Raw genomic sequence first — 17,956 nt, 5'->3', positions numbered from 1 at the left:
ACGGGCTGGCCCGGGGCTCAGGGCGTGTCCGTCGCCGCCTGGCTGCTCGCTCGACACTGTTCGCTCCTACCGGCTGTAGATGGAGCTGTCTGGGTTCCTGCAGCCTCCGACGAGCCCCGGAGTGTTTCTCTTTAAACGGCCTGAGAGGGACATGCCTCCCAGGATGCAGTTTGTATCAACATGGCAGCTGCGGTGCAGCTCCCCTGCTGAAGCGGCGCCGGGACGGCAGCGCAGCTCGCAGCCGGGGCCGGGGCCGCAGCCGGGGTCGCAGCGGCGGCCGCACAGGGGCCGCGCGCGGGCCTGGGGCCGGTGCTGAGGGCCGGGCCCAGCTCGAGGCCGGACGCCGCCGGCCGGGCCGCCCGCCCCGCCGCGCGCCCCGCTCCGACGCCGCCGCCGCCGCCGCCGCCGCCGGGCTCGGCCGCTCCGTCCCCGCCCGCACCGAGCAGGCCGGGCCCGACGGCCGCGCGAGCCCGGGCGGGGGAGGAAGGCCGGGCGGGCGGGCGGCGCCCGAGGCGAGGCCGGGGCCGGCCTGCGTGGGGCCGCGCGGCGGCGGTGGCGGCGGCGACTCCGGGCCGGGCCGGACCGCGCAGGGCCATGGCCGAAGCGGTGAGGGCGGCCCGCGCGCGCACGGACACGCGGACCCGGGGCCCCGGGGACGGCCTGCGCGTCCCGGGCTCGGCGGCCCGGCCCGGGGTCTCGGTAAGGGACGGGGACGCGGCGGCGTGGCGGGGGTGGGGGGCAGGGCTCGCGCGCCCCTGCACGGGGCGGGGGGGGCTGCGGGACGGAGCGGGATCGCGGCGCCGGCCGCCGTCCGGGCGAGGCTGCGGGGACGCGCCGGGCCGGGCACGCACGCGGGCCGCCGGTGGGCGCCGGGGCGGCGCGCTGCGCTCCCTGCGGAGCCGGCGCTGCGTCCGTCGGGGTTGCCGCCGCGCGCTTTCCGCAGAGCTCGGCCCCGCGGCGCTGACGCGGCTCTCCCCATTTCGCAGAGCGGAGTCACTGAGGCTCGGACACCTGGCGGCGACCTGCCCTGCCTGCCCCAAGGTCACGTAGCGAGTCATCGTGGCTCGGTGCCCGCGTCCCCAGAAATGCTCGCCTCCCGGGCCGCGGGCCTGGACGGGAGGGGGCGGCCCTGGCGGCGGCCTCCCCTGGGCTCCGGGCCTGGGCCAGGCGCTGGGTGGACGCGGCCCGTCGGGGTGGGGGAGGGGTGGCGGCCGGGTCGGGGGCCCGGCGGCGCCCAGCGGAGCGTCTCCGTCGCGGGCGGTCGGGGCGGGGGGGGGGGGGCGGGGGCGGTCGGGGGGAGGCGGTGTTGTGCCCCTCGGGCTCGGCGTCTTGGCCTCCAGCCTCTGCGTATGGAGGGCCCGCGACGAACTTCGGGTGTCTAGACGGATGGGGTCTGGGGCGCGAGCTCCTAAGGGTTGGGGGGCTGATGTGACTCTTCCGGCGGCCAGTCACCACGATCTGCCCGGAAACCTCCCCGCAGACCTGCTCTTGGAGGCGCGGCAGCGGCTCTGGGGGGATCGCTGCATGGGCGCCTGTGTGCCTCCGAGCCTCAGTTTCCCGTTGTGCACAGGAAGGGGTCAGGATATATGGCTTTCTAAAGAGCCTCTCGGTTCTTAAATGATGATACCAAACTCTTTGTAAAAAATAACATAAAATGAGGATTTAAAAATGTCTACTTCCAGGCTTAGGTCTGCAGGGCCCCATATAATTCTGGGTGCATCACAACGGTACAGCCTTCTTTAAAAATCAGACATGTAAGGTTATGTATGTTTCTGCTAGCATGGCATGAATCCTAAAGACCCCATTCACTCCGGAGACAGGGGGTAGGGAGGGACAGTTAAATCCCATACAATACAGTTGAGAAGAATTCTGTCTCCCCTACAGTTGGAGAATACAGCCTATTAATCTTAGAGGTAATATTTACATCCCTCTCTTGGGCCACTTGTCTCTGCTTAAGGTAATATAAAGCCATTATGGGAAGATAGCAAGGGGGCTTTATTTGGGGGCATTGGAGGGGACATGCTCCTGTGGCCCCCTCCTCCCTCCATAGTCTTCCAAATCCGGAAATGGAGAGAGACAGTCTAATAATAGAAAGCAAAGAAATGGTGTTTTCCTTTGAGCTCCGATTAGACCGGTTGGTAAAGATGTCTTACTCTGCTGGATGTATTTACTGTGCTGGGCTTGTTTTCATTGTTTTGGTTAAACCCCTGAATTACTCAGGGAGACTAACTTGGCCCCCAGGGGATTTCCCCTTCTTCCTACTACTTGTAGGCAAATGCCCTAATCCCCTCAGAGGATGGGGCCATAACGTGCCTATTGTGTTGCATTACGCTAGTCACTTTCCCTGTGTCTGAGGTTCCAGTCCCAGAGGGCCGTCCAGTCTTGCCCTCACCTGGGAAGAGTGAAGAGTTGAGAGGTGGCTTAGTTGTTGACGAGCCCTCAGCTTTAGGGGTCTGTGAACCCCTTGAAAGTGTTTGCAGAATTTTGTGTATGTGCCCATGTGCATTTCTTGAGGGGGAGAATCCGCAACTTTCATTAGGTTTTCAAAGGGATCCCTGACCCCAGCTTTAAATGGCAATGTCTTTTCCAGAAGGGCCATCCACCTCCCCCACCATAGAACCTCCCAGAGATCTTTGTTTAACCTCCAAGCTTCTGAATCGCAGAGGTGAAAAGGATTCAGAGCACTAACCAGCTGCCTCTGTTGATAGATAAGGCCTGGGGGTGACCTAGTGTGAACTGAGACCCGGCCCCGGAGCCAGATCATTTTTGTGACCTTGGGCAATTACTTAGGCTCTTCTGCCTCAGGGTCTTCATGTGCAAAGAGTGAGTAACAATTCTAGTAGTCCCTGTTTCATAGGGTTTCCTGAAGATTCAATGAGGTAACCTTTTAAAATGTTTAACACAATTCCTGAACATAAATGTGGAGTAATCGTTAGGCATCTCCCGACAAATAGCTGTCATGTCTGTCTGGTTAGCTGTAGAGCTGTTGTATCATACTACCTCCGAATTCTCTTGCCAGAATAAAGTCTTTCATCCTTGGCTTACAAATGTGATAGTGTCTTAGTTAATCGACTCATAAGTGAATGAATGAACAGAGAAAAGAAAGATGGTAATAGAAGTATAAATAGGTCTAGATGACCTTTGATACAAGACTGAAGGAACTTTATTTACCTTAATAATTTTTTTCATAACTCAATAGTTTATACTATTTATTCATTCACCAGCCATTTATTAAGCACGTACTATGTCTCAGACTGGACACAAGGGATATGTTAATTTTCAAACAAAGAAAATGGGGATTTCAATTACTTTAAAGATCCCTAGTATTTGGTGCATAGTAATTGGCATTTGGTAGATTCATTGAAGGAAGCTGATGAGGAAATGGGCAAACGTTATAGGAGAGATTCTGTTCAGTTTCAGTAAAGCTATTGGTTGTCTGGATAGGTAAATGGGGAACTCATCATGCAGATGTTGGCTTCACATCCCTGATGACAAAAGAATTCTCTCAACATGGATGTGTCAAGGTGGGGAACAGGGAGAGTATGACTAATTGAAATCCCAAAAGGAATCAGTCTTTATTTGGGTTCTCATCCCCTCCAGTCTTGACATGCATAACAAAACTGGCAGACTTTAGCTCTGCTTCCAGCCCTGGCAGGCCTCTTCCTCGTTTCCCACCTCACAAACCATAGGGAGGAACCCAGACCACGAAGTAGACCATCTGCCCAAGGGACCTCCCTAGGAGTGTTGAAATGCCATGCCTCTGCCAGTCTCCTTGCTTAGAGCAGAAGTCAGCTTGGAATGTCCAGAAGGCCATTCAGCCTCCAGTAGGGGCTGTGTCCATGTAACATGTCAAAGCCAACCCACACCATAAAACTCTAAAGAATTTTATTGGTAAGTCAACAATTCAGCTTTTATCAAATGGTTAGTAAAACTTAAGGTCATTGTGTGTCTTCACTATTGGACAAAGTGGGAAAAAGAACATGGGCACCATTGACAATTCGAGTAGAAGCAGGGGGCCAGATAACTTACCTGTGAGGTAGGTCAGTTGACAGTACTGGCCCCACCTAAGATCACCTCCCACCTTGCTGGGAGTCTGGGCATAGGAACCATGCCTGGCATTGACAAAATTCTGCTCTGTCGTTTTCCAGGGTTTTATTTTATTAAAGAATGCTCAACTCAGTGAGGTAGCAGGATGTGTCGCATTTGATGGATGAGGACACTGAGAACAGAGGGGTAAAATGACTGGGCCAGAAAGACATTGGCAGAAATAGGTGTGGACAGGCCTGAGAGCCACGTGTTCTAATTCAAGACCAGCACCCTTTCTCCTCTCCAACACTACAACTCCTAAGATGGTACCCATGAAAGGTATATTGTGAAAAAGGAACTGGCTCTATGAAGAGAAGAAGGTGGCATAACCATCTTCTATTTGTTGTTAATGGTTTTGTAATTGATGTCTGAATGAGTGCTAGGTTTTCAGGAAGATTCATATCCACAGAACACATTGCTATCAGTGCCCTATTAATGTGTGTATCTTTGGCATTTATTTTGCTAGCTGTAGACTGGCCTTTACTCCTGCCCTTTCCTTGAACAGGTCCAACAGCTGGACATGGAGACCCAGCGCTCATCGCCTCTGTCATTCCCCAATGTCCTGCCAGAAGAAACGCCACGGCAGGCCCCTGCTGGACTCCCCCGAGAAGCCCTGTTCCAGTCCCGTGTTCTTCCCCCCAAAGAAATGCCTTCTTTGTCTCCCTCTGTTCCCCGGCAAGGCTCCTTACCCCTCACTCCCAAGCAAGAGACCTCCAGCTGCATGCCGCACATCCTCCAGAAGGCACCCTCACTCCTGTACCCTGCAGCCTCTGAGCAAGAGACACAGCTCCAGGGTCCCCTGACTTCCCAGGAAGAGACCCGGTATCCACCCCCATGTGCTGCTGAACAAGAAATCTCACTTCTCTCTCACTCCGCCCACCACCAGGAAGCTTCACTCCACTCCCCTGAAGTTCCTGAGAAAGACCCCCTCCCCCTCTCCCCCTCAGTTCCCGAGGCTGACATGGACCCCTTGCTCCAGAGCCCAGTTTCCCAAAAGGAAGCCCCCTTCCACATCTCTTCTGCAGCCCAGAAGGACACGCCACTCCCAACGGCGGAGATCACCCGCTTGGCCGTGTGGGCTGCTGTCCAAGCGGTGGAGAGGAAACTAGAGGCCCAGGCCATGCGGCTACTGACGCTGGAGGGACGGACGGGGACAAATGAGAAAAAGATAGCTGACTGTGAGAAGACGGCTGTGGAGTTTGCAAACCACTTGGAGAGCAAATGGGTTGTGCTGGGGACCCTGCTGCAGGAGTACGGGCTGCTGCAGAGGCGGCTGGAGAACATGGAGAACCTGCTGAAAAACAGGAATTTTTGGATCCTGCGGCTGCCCCCAGGCAACAATGGAGAAGTTCCCAAGGTAACCCTGTCCCAACTGGGGCTCCCAAGGAGTGATCTGAATTAGAATATGTTTTAGGAATGTAGTTAAATGTAAAAGACGGGGAAAGTGATGGTTGAGAAGAAAAAATATAATGATACCTGGTTGGTTGTCAGCATCGCTTTATTAAGAACAGGACACACCACCCTTAAATTATTTCTCCTGTTGATAAAAGCATAGGTTAATAGATCAGAGGAAGGTCCTAGTGATCAGGAAGTGTTGATTTAGAAGGGCGTTCAGTCCATGATGTCTGAGAGGATGAGAACACAGAGCAAAGGCCCGGTATAGAGATATAGTTAGTCCTCGTGAGTGTGAATTAGCCATTCACCACTGGGAGGGAGAACTCGGGAAGTAGTATGGGGCTTGGTTGGGCTCAGTGTTTTTTGTTTTTTCTCTCAATCCTCGTGTGAGGTTATGTTTTCACTGAATTTTGGAGAGAGGAGCATCGATTGGTTGCCTCCCATACTTGCCCCCACCCGGGAATCAAATCTGCAACCTAGACATGTGTCCAGACCAGGAATCGCACCTCAACCCCCTGGTGCACTAACTAGCTGAGCCACACACAGCTAGGCTGACTGAACTCAACATTTTTATCAGTTGACTTATAAATCATGTTAATGCCAGTAATAATATGATTTCAAGAAGGAGCCTAAAAACACTAGAGAACATTAGGTTTTTTTTTTTTTTAATATATTTTATTGATTTTTTACAGAGAGAAAGGGAGAGGGATAGACAGTTAGAAACATTGATCAGCTGCCTCTTGCACACCCCCTACTGGGGATGTGCCCGCAACCAAGGTACATGCCCTTGACCCGAATCGAACCTGGGACCCTTGAGTCCGCAGGCCGACGCTCTATCCACTGAGCCAAACCAGTTAGGGCAGGTTTTTGGTTTTTAAAAAAAAATTTTTTATTGATTTCAGAGAGGAAGGGGGGGGGAGAGAGAGAGAGAAACATCAATGATGAGAGAATCATCGATCGGCTGCCTCCTGCACGCCCCCTACTGGGGTTTGAGCCCACAACACAGGCATATTGCCCTTGACCAGAATTGAACCTGGGACCCTTTGGTCCGCTTGCCAGCGCTCCATCCACTGAGCCAAACCAGCTAGGGCAAACATTAGGTTTTAATATTATTTTCCAGAAGATTCTGTAAGAATCTGAATGTAGCCGAAACCGGTTTGGCTCAGTGGATAGAGCGTCGGCCTGCGGACTGAAAGGTCCCGGGTTCGATTCCGGTCAAGGGCATGTACCTGGGTTGCGGGCACCTCCCCAGTAGGAGATGTGCAGGAGGCAGCTGATCGATGTTTCTCTCTCATCGATGTTTCTAACTCTCTCTCTCTCCCTTCCTCTCTGTAAAAAAATCAATAAAGTATATATATATATAAAAAAAAAAAAGAAGAAGAAGAATCTGAATGTGGACCAGATTTCTTTCCAGTCTTTTGTGCTGCTGCCACTTTTCCCAGCCTTTAGGAAAGAACTTGGACTATATTCTTGAGGCCAGCACTTGTCCAATTTTATTGTGTATGTGAATCACCTGGGTTGCTTACTAAAAGCAGAATCTGATTAGTGGGCTTACAGTGGGGCCTGAGAGCCTGCATTTCTAGCAAGTTCCCTAGCTCTTGCTGCTGGTCTGCACACCAGGCTTTACAGCAGTGAGAGCTATCCTGTTGAGAGGAAAAGAACCAGACAAGATAAAGTCCTTACTCTGTGGTGTCAGAACAATGGCCCAAGCCTGGCTAGACCCGTTGGTCACATCCCAGGGCCATGCTTTTGGGCCTTTCCCACTCTGGTCCTAAGAAGAGGTGCTTGAACCAGGCCAGGGGGTTGCAGCCATTTGCTTCCTTGGGATTTGGCAGCCGAGGACCTGTGACAACCCTCCAGTGGGTTCCAGCTGAGCTTGTCCTGTGGTTTCAGGTCCCTGTCACGTTTGATGATGTCGCCGTCCATTTCTCGGAGCAGGAGTGGGGGAACCTGTCCGAGTGGCAGAAGGAGCTATACAAGAACGTGATGAGGGGCAACTACGAGTCTCTGGTTTCCATGGGTAAGGAGAGGGCTTCACTCGCCGGGGCTGCCTTGACACAAGCTTGAGGTTCATTTGGAACCGTTGGGAGTTCTGAACTCTAGTACTACCAGTAGTTGAGAACAAGGGAAACTGAATGTTAGAGAACACAAGAGATTAGAAAAACCGGTGCTCATATACTTAAATATATCAGTACATCCCAGATCAGGACAGCTCATGAAGTGGTCCTGGAAAAGCCACTGGGGCAAGGGGAGAAGGCAGGCTCTGATCTCAGGGGTCTCTCACCTTGTATTATTTTCCCCATGGGCCCTATATGTATATTTTAAAATTAGCTTGTCCAGCAAACTGTTATTAAGCAAACGTAAGGTGCTTTACAAGAATCATATTACTTAATCCTCCTCATCCTCAATAAGGGAGTTAGGAACAGAGGTGAGCACTCCTGTTTTACTGTTCAGGTGACCGAACACTGTCATCTGTTGGCTTATGTCCCCTAGGTTCCCATCCCCCTATATAGACAGGGGCTGTGACCCAGGGCGGTCCTAGGTCCCCACCAGGAAGTCAGTTTCACTGAGCTCTCTCTTACCCCAAAGTCTAGGGATTATTGTTGTCTTCATTAAGTAAGAATATCATTAAATAAGAATATTTAAAGATGAAAACCTAAGACAACTATAGTTTTATGTGTATCCTTTTCTCTGGTATGGAGAACTGTTTGGGCACACAAAAAAGTTTAAAAATATTAAACACACTGTTGTATAGAAATGTTGATTCTTGCTAGAGTTGGTAATTTCATACACATCTCTTCATAGGATAACTTTTTTCTTTTTAATTTGTTTTTTCTTTTCTTTTTAAAGTACATACGTAATTGTGAAAAATCAGCAATTTAGATTTATATAATAAAGAGCATCCCCCACCCTCGCACCGGTACCACTCCCCAGAGGTAACCACCTCAAACCCACTGGCCTGCGTGGTTTCCCATATTTTTTAAAAATATATTTTATTGATTTTTTACAGAGAGGAAGGGAGAGGAAGAGGGATAGAGAGCTAGAAACATCGATCAGCTGCCTCCTGCACACTCCCTACTGGGTATGTGCCCGCAACCAAGGTACTTGCCCTTGACCGGAATCGAACCTGGGACCCTTGAGTCCGCAGGCCAACGCTCTATCCACTGAGTCAAACCAGTCAGGGCAGTTTTCCATATTTTTTGTGCACATGCAGACATAACACACGATGCTTGCACTCATGAACATGCAGTTTGTGGTTTGCACCAATGGGATCCTTCACTCATTTCACCTAATGGCAGGTCACAGACAGCTTTTCATGTCAACACACATAGGCTTGCTTGGGGAGATGAACACTGGGCATTTAATGGGCAACCACTGGATTCTGTCTTCTCCCTGTTCGAGTGTTGCCATAAAACATCTCTGTGTGCCTGTGCCCTTAGAAGTATTTCACTGGCACAGATTCCCAGAAGTGGGTTTTGGAGTAAAGAGGGTGCACATTTACAATAATATCATGGTCACTGCTATAGTGCCCTCCAGAGGCCCTGTATGTTTATGCAATGGTGTGTGAGAATGTCTTTTCTCCACACCCTGGCCCTACTGATGTTCTTCTATTTTAAATATTTGTCTTTTCTAAAAAAAATAAAAATAAATAAATATTTGTCTTTTCTGATGGGTGAAAAATGACACCTCATTATCTTAATTTGTATTTCTTTGATGATTGGTGAACTTGTTTATCATTTCATGTGGTTACTGGCCATTTGCATTCTTCTATGAATTACCTATTATCTTTGCTTTTTTATTTTTCACTAATTGTAGAGACTTTTTATATATAATTATGGATATTAGCCATTTGCTTTACATATGGCAAATGTGTGTGTATAATGATATTTCGTCCATGTTTCTTCATCTTTTAACTTTATTTCCAAATAACTTTAAGCCTTTTTAATATAAGGAAATTTATCAGTATTTTATGTTATGGCTTCTAGAGTTTATCAGGATAGTTTTGTACTTTATAAAAACTTAAATATCTTGTGCCTTTGTCATGAAAAACCTGAACAACAGGTGTGACAGTGACAAAAGAGCCAGTTTTCGTTGGTGGCAGGCAGAGCCCTACTGCCGGACCCCGCATGGGAGGACATAGTACATGGCTAACACACACATCCGTGTGCACGTGTACACACACAGTGGGCCCCAAGAAAAGGGCTGGAAACGTGGCTCATTTCTTTTCCAGCATTGTTAGCTGCAAATTAGGGAAGCTGCCATGGTATCACACTCACACAGGTGACACATTGGCAGCATCCAGTGCAACCTCACCCCATATTATACCTTCTTTCCTTCCCTCTTCCCAGACTATGCAATTTCTAAACCAGACCTCATGTCACAGATGGAGCGTGGGGAGAGGCCAACCATGCAGGAGCAAGAAGACTCAGAGGAGGGCGAACCGCCTGCAGACCCCAGTGCTGGTGAGTGGCTGCCAGGCAGCCCAGAGATCTGCCTTCTAGATCTTTCAGAGTTATAATCCAGTGTAAACCCTGGTCAGATATGTTAGCCAGCTGCGTGCAGGAAGGAGGTCCATCTGCAGGTGCTGGGGTCTCCTTGATCACCAGGCTGATAAGTAGGTCTGCTGTTGGGTTCCTTGTCTCAGGGAATTTTGTCATAACTGAGTGTCACCTCAGTCTACAGGAAACAAAACAAGAACTGAAAGAAAGATGGTCACTTGTCAGGGTGCTCATACATGCTAGAGCTCCCTGGAGAAGGGCCACATCCGGATCCCGTAGCTGGTCAGTGGACTAGGGACAGATGTGGCTTTACCTGAAACATCCTCCAATGTGCAGGGCAGTGTCTATACAGGGCGTTAGATGGAGGCAGCAGAGAGGACTGGCCATGTGGCTCAAGTGTCTGGCTGCCTTTGTTTAAATCCCAGTTTGTCTGCTTATCAGCAGTATGAGTTTAGTTACTCGGCCTTTTTGGAGGCCTCATTTCTTCATCTATTAAATAGGATTGGTACTAATATGTAGGGCCTGTGTGGTGACTGGCATGTAGTGGTGGCCCAGTAAACACCAGCTGTTGTCATTCTGTGGGGCTCGTCCTTTCCACACTGGGCATTCGGTAGCTTGCACACTTACTCTGTGGTGCTTTCATGGTGTGTAGTTCACTTTGGGAGCTTCTAGTTTGGAATTACCTTTGGACTTGCATGACTTACCTTGAAGGTCTTCAGTGGAAGCAGATCCTTGTCCTTCTTGGCCAGCCGTCATTGGTGATCTTGGAAGGTAATCTCATTGGGGCCAACAGTCAGGTTTTATTTTGAGGAAATGTCATTGATTCTAGGATCTATAAACTGGCTCCAAAGATGAAACATGAAGGGATGTCATCCTCATGGACTAAGAGCAAAGGTCACTTATGGAAACGACAGACCCTGTGGAAAATAAGTGCTGGCATGTCTCAGAGAAAATAGTGTCATTACTCTCTCAAGATTTGCCTGGAGATTTGAATCAAAGGGAGTGGCTTTTCCTGAATTAATCCGGCAGACAACAAAGATGAATTTAAAAGTAGATGAGAATGGGGGGTTAGGGCAAAGTGTGGCATGTGACAGAGTGATATTTTGCTTGGAGGAAAGTAAGTATATATATGAAATGTTTGGTTACATCCAAAAACAAGGGCTGTGTGGAAATAGAGAGATTCAGAGTAGAAGAAATAAGGAAAAAGACTTGTGAGGCCAAGAATGAGAGATGGGAGAGGTGATTTGGATGTTCCAGTGTGGTCTTGTGGTCAGGGTGCTGCTCTTCTCGCATCTAGTTGCAAGGGCTGGAATGAGAGTATCGCTCCCCTTCCTCTGTCCACTTGTCATACCCTTTTCACAGGTGGGCCTCCTACAGACTGGGGCCAGAACTGAAAAGCAAAGAACCCCACCTACTGTGCTCTGGGCAGTTTGTTCTGGCACATGCACATCCATGGCTGGAGCTTCTGTGGGAAGCTGCAGCCTCACAGAGGCTGCCTTGTATGGCTGGAACGTGCCATTTGTCCCACTAACCAGCTCTAGCCACTTGGAGCCTGACCGGGAGGGGGGAGGGGAGCGCATGGGAACTGTGCTTCAGGCTTGGCCTTGATCTCACACCTCCGTGTGAAACCAGAGGCCCTCCCTCTGGATAGCAGAGTTGTGCTGAGAATCTGCAGTTACCAGAGCCCCAAACACGCCCATAACCTGTCTGTCCATGTGTCTTCTCCCTTACAAGGGGGGCTGCAAAGCCAGCCCTGAGCTAGACCCAGCCGTATACCAAGGAGGAAAAGTCTAGAAAATTGAGAATGTTCATAGTTCCATAGTTGTTTGCTTAAGGTGGGGATTGCTAAAGCCTATTGGAAATTTTGATGGGAAAGTTAATGATGTAGAATTGGAAAATGTCAATACAACATGAAGTCAGTGATGTAAACAAAAGGGAAAAAATAATGGATGCAACCATACCAAAATCACATTTCTCGGTAGTTTGCAGAATTTTCTGAAGTGAACATGTATTCTTATTCATTAAAAAAATTTTTTTAAAAAGTGTGAATAATGACGGGTTTAACGGATTGAACATGTGTTTACCCCATCTCCCCCCAAATCCTACTAAAACCAGAGTGAAGGAACTTTGAAACAAATGGACAAGGAGACAACATCAGTTAGATTTTGGAAGCCTGAAAGCAAGTGGCTAGATGATGACCGATTTAGAAAGCTGCATCCAAAATTGATACTGGGGAAAGCTGAGCAAAAACCTGATTTTCACTCCACCCAACCACATTCAGGACTCAGGAATTAGTACCAGAGATTTCAGGTATCTTTGGAGATGGGGTAAAGGTCAGGCTAAACTAGGATTTGTGAAACAGCTTTTATTTATTTTTTATGTTTTGTATTTTTATTGATTTCAGCGAGGAGGGGAGAGGGAGAGAGAGACATAGAAACATCAATGATGAGAGAGAATCATTGACCAGCTGCCTCCTGCACATGTGCCCTGACTGGGAATCGAACCATGACCTCCTGGTTCATAGGTCACGCTCGCTGGCTGGGCAATGTGGAACAGCTTTTAAAGAGGCCTTTAAGGCACTACCCTCTTCGTTGCTTCCCCCCATTTCTGTTCTCTGCCTCTCCCTGCCCTGGTAGAGGACCAAAACATTTTCTGGAGAGGATGAACAAGAGGGTTTCTGAACATGAGCACCAGGCACAATTTCCCATGCTGAAAATAAGGGAATAAGTAAGAGTTGATATCCAGATGTTGAGATCACCATCCTTCTTCCCTAACTTCTCTCCCAAAATAACGCTGACATCCAGGATTAAACCCTCAGGGTGGGATATTGGAAGAGTTTTATAGGGAGACTTTTGGGACCATCCAAGAAATTTCCCATTGAAATGACCCAAAGAAATCATCCTACTGGGAGGTGCATGGTCAGCAAACGCTACCTGAATGCACCAAACTTTCAGTTCCCTTCTGAGTGTTCCACTTTAATATAAATGGACAGCCAAGAACCACAAGACATTCGAGAAAAGCCTCTAATATACAGAGACCAAAGGGGAAAAAGCCAGAAAAAATAAATTTTGAGACAACAGAGACCATGCAGAGAGGAGGGAAAAGAGTGTTTAAGTACATACAAGACTTATATAATCCTAAGAGAGTTAAAGTGAATGCATCTATGACACAAAAGTACAATGCTTATTTTTTAAAAAAGGATAGGAAGGAGCTATTCAAAATTAAAAATTTAATAGCCCTAGTTGGTTTGGCTCAGTGGATAGAGCATCAGCCTGCAGAGTGAAGGGTCCAGGGTTCGATTCTGGTCAAGGGCATGTACCTCAGTTGCAGGCTCGAGGCCACATGCAGGAGCTAACCAATCAATGTGTCTCTTTCACATGGGTGTTTTTCTCCCCCTCCCTTCCACTCTCTCTAAAAATTAATGGAAAAATATCCTTGGGTAAGGATCAATAACAACAAGTGTGTTTGTGTTTGTGTGTGTGTGTGTGTGTGTGTGTAAATATATATCCTATATAATAAAGAGGTAATATGCAAATTAACTCTCATGCCCTCACAAGATGGCTGCCTACAACCAGGCCAGCAGGGGGATTAGTGAGGAACAACCAAAGGACTGAACAAGCAGGCTGCGTGGGATGACCAGGCCAGTAGGGGGGTTAGTGAGGAACAACCAAAGGACTGAACAAGCAGGCTGCGTGGGGTGACCAGGCCAGCAGGGGGGTTAGTGAGGGATGACCAAATGACTGAACAGCAGGCCGTGAGGGGTGAACAGGCCAGCAGGGGGGCAGGTAGGGGTGACCAGGCCGACAGGAGGGGCAGTTAGGGGCAACCAGCCCGGTGGGGGAGGCAGTTGGGGGTGATTAGGCGGGCAGGGGTGGCAGTGAGGGGCAACTTGGCCAGCGGGGGGCAATTGGGGCGACCTGGCCAGCAGCAGGGGGCAGTTAGGGGCGACCAGACCGGCACAGGGGGGCAGCTAGGGGCGACCAGACAGGCAGGCAGGTGAGCGATTAGGAGCCAGTGGTCCAGGATTGTGAGAGGGATGTCTGGCTGCCAATTTAGGCCCTGGGATTGGGCCTAAACTGGCAGTCGGACATCCCCCAAGAGGTACCGGATTGGAGAGGGTACAGGCTGGGCTGAGGGGACCGCCCCCCCTCCTGAATTTCGTGTACCGGGCGTGTGTGTGTGTGTGTGTGTGTGTGTGTGTGTGTGTAATACAAATTAAAAGATCATAACAGTGTTAGTATATAACATTGACTGCACATCTCAGAAAATAAAGCAAAAAGGCAGAAAAAGAAAATAGGGAACAAATAAGAAAATGGAAGGATGAAAGTCCAATTTCCAGACATTGGGAATACCAGAAAAAAAGAATAGCAGAACCAAAAAGAAGGGAATTAGCAACAAAATAATTCAACAAAAATTTCCAGCTACAACTGAAACTGTCAACTATAATTGAAAAATAAAAATAATAAAAAAATAAATTTTACACAAAAAAAGAAAAATTCCCAGCTTCGAAAGAGATGGTTTTCCAAATTGAAAAAGTCCCCACCAACTGTCCAGAACAATGGATGGAAATGAACCCACACCTTAGATGCTGCAGCAAGAAATTTCAAAGACACTGAGGATAAAGGAGACCCTGCAAGTCTGTGGAGAGAAAAAATGGGTTCACACAAAGGAACAAGATAGAATGGCTCTGGACTTTTAAGCAGTATTGGAAGCTACAAGACAGTAAAGCAATGCCTTCAAATTCCTTCAAATTTTAAAATTGGAAAATATCATCCAACTGTTCTAGAATGTGATATCTAGCTAGACTGTTAATTCATTATGAGAGTGAAATTGAGACATTTTGAGGTGTTCACAGTCTCCTATGCCTCCATTCTCAAAATGGGGAAGTAAACCCAGAAAGGCTTAGGAGCTCCAACATAAGAGAGATGAAGGGAACCCTGGGTGCTGTGGAAACCCTAAAAGACAGCTGTGCACCTGGAAGCAACCAGGCCAGACTGGAGCACATTAGGAGGTTTCACAAGTTTTTTTTCAAGTAGCTGACATTGAGAAATACCCAATTTTTGCATTGTTTGAGAAGAGAGTTACAGAGCAGGTTTGGGGGAGAGTTCATGATAATAGTAAGCCAAGGAAAAAAATTATTAGCTCCAAGGAAAAGCAAAAAGGGCATTGAACAGTGCTTATAGTAGACTGTATTGATCCAATGAGAATTATAAGCTAAACTGGAAGGATCAGGGACTTGGAAGAATATGGCTGGATGAGGAAGAGATGGTCCTGACCTACAGCTCTTGGAAATCAATAGATTACATTTAACCCTTTGCACTCCGCTGTCCCCTCTCAGGGGACATCGGAATTCTAGCATATCACTCGGATGTCCCATCTCAGGGGACATTGCAGTTTATTAGTGATTACGGGGAATTGAGTTATTTCAACGCAACTTTTTGAGACATGCATGTTTCCCTGAAGTTTTATCTTGAAATGGCACAAGAAATTAAATCAAAATATCGTAAAATTACTAATATATATATATACAAGAAATGTCAGCGGGTTTTGTGTCGGATTAAACAATAAACTACATATTCCCGATGTGGGACAAAGAAAACGGGACTGCATTGTGTGTTCTAACAGGAAAACACCTGGTGGCAGGTGTCAAACCACTTATTACTGTCAAACATGCACTAATCAGCCTGCAATGCATATTGGGGAGTGTTACAAAACTTATCATACTGTACAAAATTATAAACAATAAAATATTGTTTTTTTTGCAAATATACATTCCTCGATGTCACCCAATTCATATAAGTCCAATATCATTATAATACGTTACTTGGTTCCAAAATTATACTAAATAATACGAGGGTCTGTAAATGCACGTTTCCGCCGCAAAGTAGCGTCGAGTAGCTGGTAGCCAATGTCCAGAATGGTTCGGAGTGCAAAGGGTTAAAATTGAAAATTCTAAAATCCTCAGTAAAATTCTAGCAAATCAGATCCAGCATTACATTAGAACAGTGGTTCTCAACCTTCCTAATGCCGCGACCCTTTAATACAGTTCCTCATGTTGTGACCCAACCATAAAATTATTTTCGTTGCTACTTCATAACTGTAATTTTGCTACTGTTATGAATCATAATGTAAATATCTGATATGCAGGATGTATTTTCATTGTTACAAATTGAACATAATTAAAGCATAGTGATTAATCACAAAAACAATATGTAAGTATATATGTGTTTTCTGAAGGTCTTAGGCGATCCCTGTGAAAGGGTTGTTCGACCCCCAAAGAGGTCGCGGCCCACAGGTTGAGAACCGCTCCATTAGAAAGATCATACACCATGACCAAGTGGGATTTATTCCAGGGATGCAAGGCTGATACAATATCAGCAAATCAATAAACATGATACACCACATAAATAAATTGAGAGACAAAAATCACATAATCATATCAAATGATGCAGAAAAGGCATTTGACAAAATCCAACACTCTTTCCTGATAAAATTGAAAATTCAAGGAGTAGCAACCTAGGTATGTTACTTAGAGTTATAAAAGTATGTGACAAAACATCAGCTAGAAGAATTGAAAGTGATTGTCTCTGGGGAGCTGGTAATAAGGAGTTGGGGTGGAGGAAAGCCTATTTATTTATTTTTTTAATCCTTATCTGAGGATATGTTTTTTATTTATTTTAGAGAGAAAGTGGGTGGGGAGAGAGAGAAAGAGACATTGATTGGATGCCTCCCATAGGCACCCTGACTTACCCCGAAACCTGGGTATATGCCCTGACTGGGAATCAAACCCATGGCCTTTTTGTGTATGGTACCACACTCCAACCAACTGAACCACACTGGCCAGGGCGCTTTTTAAGAACAAGTTTTGAAGCACTGTTCAATCCTCTGACCTGTATACATGTATAACTTTTTAAAAAGATTTAAACAGCTAATATACCAAAAATCTAACAGGAAGTGCAGCCATGAGAAGGTTGGAGAGCCAGTGTGAACTGCCATTTCTTTGCTTAGAGCTGATAGAGAAGGTGAAACAAAGTTTCATCAAAAAGAAAAAAATAACAGTGCTCACTTGGGCAGCACATATACTAAAATTGGAATGATACAAAGATGATTAGCATTTCCCTTGCTCAAGGATGACATGAAAATTCATGAAGCATTCCATATTTTTTAAAAACCCCACAAGAAAAGAAAATTTAGAGAGTGAAAGTCCCACATAATTCTCCTACAAGTCAACAGTTTATTCCATCCAACTTATGTGCAAATAGTAACACACACAGAGCCTTAATTTTATAAGTGATACATAAATACATACCCATTGTAAAAAATATCCAAACAGCCTAGAAGTATATTATTGTTTGGCAGATAGTTTGTTTCAATACTGTATCTTTGACATCTTTACATGTCAGAACATATAAATCTATCTTGTTATTTTAAAACTAGTGGCCCAGTGCACTCGGGGTGGGAGGGGGGTCCCCCAGCATGGCCTGTGCCCTGTCACAGTGTGGGAGCCCCGTGATCCATCACCCCAAAGAGGTAGGCCCCGCCCACCCATCCGGGGCTCCTTGATGGATTGCCCCAAAGAGGTAGGCCAGAGCTGGGGGAGGCCTGTGGACTCCGGCACAGGCTCATGGAGGCCCCGCCATGGCCCTGCCCCTGGGCCGGGCTGCAGCAGAAGCCTGTGAACCTCTGCACGCCTGTGGACTCTTGGCCGGGCCCATGGTGGAGGGGCCTCTCCATGCCTGCGGACCCCGGGCCGGCGCAGGGGGGCAGGGACATGAGCCTCCCATTCCCTGGGCCCATTGCCGAGGTTGGGGACGCGAGCCTCAAGTCCCTGGGCCGGCGTAGGGGGCGGGGACGCGAGCCTCATGTCCCGGGGCTGGTGCAGGGAGCAGGTACTTGAGCCTCACATCCCAGGGCCCGTTGCCAGGGTTGGGGACACGAGCCTCATGTCTCCGGGCTGGCTCAAGGAGCGGGGACAC

The 17,956-nt window shown here is 47.9% G+C and overlaps 1 protein-coding gene and 1 non-coding gene across 4 annotated transcripts in view; both read left to right on the top strand.

Moving 5' to 3' along the window:
- Positions 1–574: 574 nt before the first annotated feature.
- ZNF777 (zinc finger protein 777) overlaps positions 575–17,956 on the top strand; it is a 34,806-nt gene continuing 17,424 nt past the window's right edge. The window contains exons 1-4 of one of the 3 annotated variants that reach the window (XM_070424122.1): positions 575–699; positions 4,592–5,443; positions 7,375–7,501; positions 9,831–9,944. In XM_070424122.1, the coding sequence (XP_070280223.1) occupies positions 595–699; positions 4,592–5,443; positions 7,375–7,501; positions 9,831–9,944 (1,198 nt within the window). In that variant the 5' untranslated portion in view covers positions 575–594. Of the gene's footprint in view, positions 700–1,382; positions 4,366–4,591; positions 5,444–7,374; positions 7,502–9,830; positions 9,945–17,956 lie in introns of those variants that run through there. The other 2 variants (XM_070424124.1, XM_070424123.1) reach the window with 2 other exon arrangements.
- LOC139017067 (U6 spliceosomal RNA) lies at positions 17,039–17,145 on the top strand. Its single transcript, XR_011472756.1, has one exon. It is a non-coding gene; the product is annotated as a U6 spliceosomal RNA (small nuclear RNA).

Source organism: Myotis yumanensis, unplaced genomic scaffold (assembly GCF_028538775.1).
Source record: "Myotis yumanensis isolate MYYU_CA2020_CCGP unplaced genomic scaffold, mMyoYum1.0.hap1 SCAF_9, whole genome shotgun sequence".
NCBI lineage: Eukaryota > Metazoa > Chordata > Mammalia > Chiroptera > Vespertilionidae > Myotis > Myotis yumanensis.
Note: the sequence above shows the minus strand (reverse complement) of the source record. Positions and strands in the feature narration are given on the sequence as shown.